Source organism: Chanodichthys erythropterus, chromosome 23, assembly GCF_024489055.1.
Source record: "Chanodichthys erythropterus isolate Z2021 chromosome 23, ASM2448905v1, whole genome shotgun sequence".
NCBI classification, from domain to species: Eukaryota; Metazoa; Chordata; class Actinopteri; order Cypriniformes; family Xenocyprididae; genus Chanodichthys; species Chanodichthys erythropterus.
In genome coordinates, this window is record NC_090243.1 from 21,151,494 (window position 1) to 21,160,315 (window position 8,822).

The following is an 8,822-nucleotide window of genomic DNA, read 5'->3' on the forward strand; positions in this document are numbered from 1 at the left end:
AAAAAGTAATTTGGTTTAACCAAAATTTCGGTTTCACCAAATGACGGTATTTTCAAACAACACTAACAGGCTGATATCTAGCTAACAAAAGGACAATCAGACATTTTATATTTAGTACAAGTTTTTAAAATATTGCAACATTTTCCATGTTTTATAGCGGTTGCACCGAATGACCTGATGTTTCGGGACATGCGTATGATCAAGTAAAAAAAAAAAATTTCAAATAGTTAAGAAAGATTTAGTTACTTTACTTCATGATCATGTGGTCCTTTGCAGGTGTCTGAATGATGTCACATCCTGTCACATGATATTGACCGCATGACTTGATCCAAAATGGTCCCTTTTTATTGGTTGGTCCGAATGACATCAATGAAATAAATTTTTCCGAACATAGTGTACAATCTCATAACAAAGCAACGACTTTTACACATAATTTTAACACCATTTTACGCTATGTTGATATATGATGTTATAAAATCATGCCAGAATAAAAAATATATACATTTATTACACTTTAAGATATTTTAATCACTAATGAAATGGCTGTATTGGCCTTTGGACGGTTAAACCGAATGACTTTTTGACACTTCAAAATCTTTAAAATACCTTTATATGTAGCAAAATATAATTAAAACCTTTTGGATTCAATAAAAGAGATCTAGTTGTACTACCTTTCATACTTTGGATGGCATATCTGTGTTTTTTATTATTATTAAGGCCTTTCAACAAAAAAATGACCCGCAACGTCACTGACCCATATATTATATATATATATATATATATATATATATATATACATATATTCAGAAACATTCAGTCAGCAACATCTTAATGGATTAGTGTCCAAAACATTCCTAAGATATTACCGATAATGATCTTTTCACCACTAAAAAACGTGATCAGCGAAAATCTAATGTTATGAATTATTATACATAAAATGAACAATTAAATATTACTACCAAAGCGAATATGTCATGGTTGTTTCGGTGGTGACAATTCAACCTTATTTTGCCCTTATCTTAAAATGTGAGAACAGTAAAATGCATACATCAATGACTTGAACATAATAAAGTCATGAAAATTTCTAACATTACATTTTGGGTTTTTTGAAGTATAACAAGAGGTTCGGTAATGACACTTTTTAAAAACACATCGAGGTTTTATGGCTATACAGCATTTTTTTTCCCCAAAAAATGTTAAAGATTATCTACTCATCATGTGATCCAGGGTGGGAAGACTGCTTAATTCATCTTCCTGGTCACATGTTTTGGGGAGTGGCCAAGTATTTCATCAATCCAGAGAATCTTTTTGCGTGTTTCGGTATTGACAAAAAATGGGGCACAGCAATTTTCCTATGAAATAAATTCTTTGTAAATAAGTAAAGTTATTACATGGATTCTTTATATTGCTCCATATAGTAATGAACTTGATTTTTGCAAATATGTGTCAGTTGTCTATATATGACATTTGGGAGAACACAATCTTGCAACACTTTTTTTTTTCTCTGGTTTTGGGGTGAAACATACATTTTATTATGATATTCACGCTATAACAGATTAAGATGTAGTTTCTCAATATTTTCTAAAGCAGGAGTTTGTATGTGTGCAAACAGAAATTGGCACTGTAAGGCATCTTTTTCTGTGCAATCTTGCACATCAGCACTCTACAATAGCAGGAAATAGTTCTTCTTAATTCCACTGCAGCGGGTAAATCTCACGTAATCGAGCAGCCGAGCGACACGTCTCTGAGGCACAGCTGATGCTTATGTAACGCTTTTCTATGTAGATGTTATGACCTCGTCATCCTTTAGTTTCATGTTTATGATCACAGGTGCCGTTTGAATACCGTAGATCCCCGAATCGTCCTTCTGGCCTGCTGTTGTGGTGATCATCTCGCTGTCTTCAGACTGACCTTCATGAGGGAATAATGTGGCACGTGAGCAGAAAATATAAAGATAAAGATCATTTACTCTGGTTTTAAAGGTTATTTGATGCTTACGTAAAGCAGACGCGTCCTCACTGCAGACGCCATCATCATCATCATCATCATCATGCACTATCAAAGAGGAAGAGCCGTCTGTAGAGGAAATAAATAAATCCAAGCGTCTGGAGAGATCCACAGCTGTCGTCTCAAACATGTCTGTTAACAAAAACATATATTTTCTTCTGCTTTGTACAGTTTTCAACATTCTGTAGGATTAATATTTTTATATCACCACTGTTTGCTACCATATGAGATTGTTCTGATTATTGTTATTGTGATTTGAAGTGGATATGATTATCTGACCCACCAGGAGATGCTGAAACTTCAGACGTGTCCTGACGGAATCCATCACCAGCGTCTACCGTCACGTCACGGTCCCGTTCATTATCTAACAATGACTGGAATAAGAAACTGTGCTCTGAATATATTTACAAAAATGATTTCACCTTTATTTATCACACATTCATTTTTTCTGTAGGGCTTTATACAGTACTAAGGAAGCTCTTTTCCATCACAGAAAAATATAAAAGGTACTTGCTGCTTTTTATCTCTCAATTTTTTATTCACAAACTTTGTTTTCTCAGAATTGTGGGTTATAAACTTGTAATTGCTAGAAAAAAGTCAGAATTGTAAGTTTATATTTCGCAAATCATTCTTAGTCAGAAATCTGAGATAAAAAGCCACAATTTGCTTTTTTTTTAATTGTTACAATTTTATATCAAAATTCTGACTTTTCTCGCAAAAAGAGAGAAAAAAAAGTTTATAACTAGCAATTTCGAGAAAATTGTGGGTATATATTTCGCAATTCTGACTTTATAACTTTATAAATTCAGAATTGTGAGATAAAAAGTCACAATATCTTTTTAACTGCAAGTTTATATTTACAAATTCTGACTTTTTTTTTCAAACAAAAGTTAGAATTGCAAGTTATTTCCTAGCAATTTTGAGTTTATATTTCATAATTCAGACTTTGCTGGAATTGTGAAAAAAAATGTCACAATTACCTTTTTTTATTGCGAGTTTATGTCTAATTATATTTATATATTTCACTTCTATATTTTCTAGCAAAAGGAGAAAAAAGTCAGTTTATAATGCGTAATTGCGAGAAAATGTCTTTTGTCAGACTTTTTCTCAGATTTGTGAAAACTTTTTTAATTGTAAGTTATAAACTCATAATTGCGAGAATTGTGACTTTATATTTCCCAATTTATACTTAGTCAGAAATCTGAGATAAAAAGCCACAATTAGCTTTTTTTTAATTGTTAAAAGTTTATATCAAAATTCTGACTTTTCTCGCAAAAAGAGAGAAAAAAAACAGTCAGTTTATAACTAGTAATTGCTAGAAAATTGTGTTTATATTTCGCAATTCTGACTTTTTTCTGATTTGTGAGATATAAATTCAGAATTGTGAGATAAAAAGTCACAATATCTTTTTTAACTGCAAGTTTATATTTACAAATTCTGACTTTTTTTCTCAAAACATTAGAAAAAAGTCAGAATTGCAAGTTATAAACTCAACTCAAAATTTTAGAATTGAGAGTTTATTTTTCATAATTCGGACTTTGTCGGAATTGTGGAAAAGTTTTATATATGAAATTCAGACTTTTTCTCAGATTTGTGAAAACTTTTTTTAATTGCAAGTTATAAACTCATAATTGTGAGGAAAAACATCAGAATTGTGAGTTTATATTTTGGAATTCGGACAGTCAGAATTGTGAGAAAAAAGAATCACTTTTTTTAACTACAAGTTTATATCTACAAATTCTGACTTTTTTTCTCGAAAAAGACAAAGTCAGAATTGCAAGTTATAAACTCAAAATTGCTAGAAAATGTTAGAATTGTCAATTTATATTTCAGAATTTGGACTTTGTCGGAATTGTGAAAAAAAATGTCAGAAAACAGATAAAATGGCACAATTACCTTTTTTAATTTCGAGTTTATATCTAATTAACTTATATTTATATATTTCACTTATATATTTTCTAGCAAAAGGAGAAAAAAGTCAGTTTATAATGCGTAATTGCGAGAAATTTTCTCAGATTTGTGAAAACTTTTTTAATTGTAAGTTAGAAACTCATAATTGCGAGAATTGTGAGTTTATATTTCGCAATTCTTTGTCAGAAATGTGAGATAAAAAGCCACAATTAGCTTTTTTTAATTGTTAAAAGTTTATATCAAAATTCTGACTTTTCTCGCAAAAAGAGAGAAAAACAGTCTGTTTATAACTAGTAATTTCGAGAAAATTGTGAGTTTATATTTCGCAATTCTGACTTTTTTCTGATTTGTGAGATATAAATTGTGAGATAAAGTCACAATATCTTTTTTAACTGCAAGTTTATATTTACAAATTCTGACTTTTTTTTTCAAAAAAGACAAAAGTCAGAATTGCAAGTTATTTCATAATTCGGACTTTGCTGGAATTGTGAAAAAAAAAATGTCACAATTACCTTTTTTAATTGTGAGTTTATATCTAATTTATATTTATAGATTTCACATATATTTTCTAGCAAAAGGAGAAAAAAGTCAGTTTATAATGCGTAATTGCGAGAAAATGTCAGAATTTTGAGTTTATATATGAAATTCAGACTTTTCTCAGATTTGTGAAAACTTTTTTAATTTTAAGTTATAAACTCATAATTGTGAGAATTGTGAGTTTATATTTTGCAGTTCGGAAAGTCAGAATTGTGAAAAGATTTTCAGAATTGTGAGGAAAAATAGTCACAATTACTTTTTTAAATTTATATGTAAATTCTGACTTTTTTCTCAGAAAACTTGCAATTGTGAGTTTATTTCTCAGATTTGCGGGGTATAAACTCAGAATTGTGCGGAAAAAGTCAGAATTATGAGATGGGTTTTTCATCTCATAATTCTGACTTTTTTCCACACAATTCTGAGTTCGCAATTACTATTACACAATTCGCAATTACTATTTTCATTTTTTATTCTGCGGCGGAAACGAGCTTCCGTACAATACAGATTGTTATTTTATGAAGAAAATATCTCGCCCCAAAATAACAAAAGAAAATATAAATGTTAAAGCCATAATTGTCCTAAAGATTATTTTCTTTTCATTTCTGAGTGAATGTGACCTGGACATGTGACCACTGTGCATCTACCTCAGAACAGCGTTTTTCCTCTTGGTTTCCAGATGTTGCAGATGCATTCTGGTGTTGATCTGATGTGAACGGGCGCATGGGGATCCGATGCAGGTACCCAAACCCCACACCACAACCCAGACTGAGAGCACAAACGGGACACGCGTGAGTACAAACATATGTTGTTTAAAGTGCCACCTATATTCTGCTGTTTCAAAGTGATGTCAGATGAAAAAGCATCAAACAAACACAGTTGGACTGTGTTCTGAATGTATAAAATTCACAGTTTTGCTGATGGATGTACCTTCCCTCTCCGCCCCACGCTCCATTAGGGGTGATCATCACTTCCCTACAGCGGTCACACTGAGTGTTGTACACCAGCAGCGTCAGCGCTTTTCCCTCCGACGCCTCGATCAGCGAAAAGAAATCCTCCGACTGTGAAAATTCACATCAAGTTTTCATTCATATTCAAATGCAGTCTTTGTGGTGTAACGAATAGCTGGTAAACAAATCTTACTTCCTGTAACACCTGATCTGCGCCAACAATGTAGTCCGAATAAGGCTTCAGTCCAGCCAGATCAGCAGGTGAATTCGGTTCCACATCCTGAAAGAACATTCGACTGACACGTCAATTAAAACAAATTAAACAAACGACGACCTGACAAAATAAAACAAGTCATTAACCAAGTCAATAACTTCCGTCTCTTCTCTGATGATGAGGGCGGGGCAACCTGTCACTCACCTGAAATCCACCAATAGCAGACCGCAACCATCCAATCAATTCCCCACAGACAAAATCAAGCCCCGCCCTACATTTGTTCTTGTTTGCGAAGCCATTGAAAAATCAAGTGCCCCCTAGGAATCGGGTCTCTTTAAGGACTCAGGCAGTAATGCCTGATCAAAAGTCATTATCATGATGTCTTGACTAATTATAACTTATTGTATGATGTCCTTGATAATGATTTGACTTTTTTAACTTTAGTTAGTGTGTAATGTTGCTGTTTGATCAAAAACAACATCTGCAAAGTTACGACACTCAAAGTGCAATGCAAAGGGAGAGATTTTCTTTTACAGAAATTGCTGTTTAAGGACTACAACAAGCTTCTTACCCCGGAAATTTACATAAACCCCGCCCCCGAGAACACATAACAAAGGGGGGCGGGGCCATGTTGGGCTGCTTTAGAGAAGAGGAAGAGTTGTTGTAGTAGACAAAAAGTGTGTGTTTTTGCTCACACCCAAATAGGGCCAAATTTGAGCAGCATTTATTAATCTTTGTTTGTGTTAATCTCAATGTTTACTAAATAATTTTTTAAAGATCAAATGTGGTATTGGTTAATATTAGTAAATGCACTGTAAACTAATACGAACATTTCTATTACTATTAATGAATGCTGTAAAATGAATATTTGCATTGCTCATTGTCAGATTATGTCAGTTCATGCATTAATTACTGTTAATAAAGTGTAAAGTGTTTCTGTATAATAATTTAATGGCTTTAAATAATAAAAAAGCAGCTCACCAGCACATGCCAGACGTTGTGATTGGCCCCTTGGAAAGCGCAGAATCGGACACTGGCCCCCAGTAAGCCCTGACCGCCCCACATGTTACTGGGGACGACCTCCAGCTCTCTGATCTTCATCACTTTACTGCTGTAAACCTCCAGCTTCACCGGCTTCTCCACGTTTGCCTTCAGGAGGTCTTGCAGCGTGCTGCTTTCTTTATTCTGATAACAAACACACGCTTTTGGCTCTCATGTTTGACATCAGAGCATGCAAGTGATAGTTCACCCAAAAATTAAAATTCTGTAATCACAAAAGAAGATATTTAGAAGAATGTTTGTAACGCACACCATTGACTGCCATAGAATTTTATTTCCTACTATGGTAGTCATTGGGGGGCGAGATCTGCTTGGTTACAAAAATTCTTCCAAATATCTTCCTTAGAAATTTATACAGTTTTGGAACAACTTGAGGTTGAGTAAATGATGACGAAATGTTCATTTTAGGGTGAACTATCCCTTTAAGTTGTTGTTTTTTGTTTAGTTTTCGTTCATCATGATTTGTGACTTCTGGTTCTGGTGTAACACATCTGAAATGGTCAGAGATTTAGGAGTTTAGATCTCACCAGTCTGGTGTGTCCGATAGACAAAATAAAATCAAAGAAGGGCTCCAGACCGGCTCTCTCAGCTGGAGAATTCTCCTGGATCTGGGAATCAAAACCGAATATTATGGAAGCCCATTTTCACCACATAAGAAAATAAAATGAATCATAATCACGACGTTTTTTTTGACATACTACGTCGAAATTGAGTCATATATTTATGAACAAGTCATTATAAAAAACAAAAAAAAGTTCTATTTGCGTTTGCCTTCATTTGGAACTGATCCAGAACAAAGATGAAAGAGTCCCGCCTTCTAAATAAGAGCCAATTGCTGATTAGTAAAGTCATCGCGTCACTGCAGCGGCTGTTAGAAGCTCCGGTTCCTATAGAAACAGTCCGAAATGAGACTCAAGAGACGCGCACTTTAGGACTGCGCATGCGCATTAGCTTGATCCAGCCATAAAAATAGTTTTTTTTGGTCATGATTCGAGCGTTTAGAAACTAAATTTATGAAACAGTTGTTGTCAGATTTCATTGGAGATTTTAGTCTTCTTAAAGGGATAGCAGGTGATCACTTATATCAATGTTATTGTCCAGCCGTAAAACGTGTATAGTTTTTGTCAGTACACATCTAATTATGCAGAATATAAAATGGTAAATATTTAATTGACGAGTTGTCAGTACAATATATAACAACACAATATACCGTTTAGCAATCTTCTTAAAGGGATAGTTCAACCAAAAATTCTGTCTAATGCGATGATGGGCGAGATCTGCTTGCTTACAAACATTCTTCCAAATATCTTCCTTTGTGTTCAGCAGAACAAATAAATTTATACAGGTTTGGAACAACTTGAGGCTGAGTAAATGATGACAGAATTTTCATTTTTGGGTGTACTGTCCCTTTAAATGAAAATCATTTAGGATTTTAAAACCGATTCCGATTATTACTCAGCTTAAAAGTAGAATTCGAGGAAATCACTAGATTTTGAATTCTTCAATGCTGTGACATTACTACACGCTTGACAAACCTTAGATCGTATTTTATCAAAACCCTGTAATTGCTGATTCATTAGACTCGATGACTAATTAAATGCTATAATGACTCAAACCGTGTATTTTACAGCTGTAATGTCGCACTCACCGCGTGCACATGATATCCGCCCTCTGCAGCAAACACACTCTGGATCAAACCCATCATGAACTGCGTTCTCAGCCGGTGTACAAACATCCTACTACAGCCAAGGTGTGCTCATGAATATTGATTAATACACGAGGACGTTGCTTAGTAACCTTCCTGAAGCTAATCATGAATATTCATTCAGATGTGTGCCTTTTAGCCAATCGCTTTACTTCTGTCTGAGCGTATCGTGACGTCAAACCTTCACCATAGTAGGATTTGTCCATTCGCTTATTTTTTTAAAACTCTTTCTACTTTATTAAAGTAAACATCAGCAATACGAAATATAACAATATGGGATAAAACATCATTAATTTAATGATTTATTAAATTATTTTTTATAAAATTTCATTAATTTAATGAAAAAATTAATTCGTCACCCTAGGCATGAATAATCAATCTTTGACGATCGCTGGGAATCAATAACACAGGCGGCGGTGTCTGTGTGTGATTATTATTCTTG

The 8,822-nt window shown here is 33.7% G+C and overlaps 1 protein-coding gene across 1 annotated transcript; it reads right to left on the reverse strand.

Moving 5' to 3' along the window:
* Positions 1-1,508: 1,508 nt before the first annotated feature.
* gorasp1b (golgi reassembly stacking protein 1b) lies at positions 1,509-8,446 on the reverse strand. Its single transcript, XM_067378663.1, has 9 exons — positions 8,324-8,446; positions 7,203-7,283; positions 6,598-6,801; positions 5,596-5,682; positions 5,383-5,513; positions 5,100-5,220; positions 2,291-2,381; positions 1,999-2,139; positions 1,509-1,911 (listed from the first exon to the last, which is right to left on the reverse strand). Exons 1-9 carry the CDS (start codon positions 8,408-8,410, stop codon positions 1,778-1,780), a joined length of 1,077 nt encoding a protein of 358 aa, XP_067234764.1. The 5' UTR covers positions 8,411-8,446; the 3' UTR covers positions 1,509-1,777.
* Between the last annotated feature and the right edge of the window lie 376 nt (positions 8,447-8,822).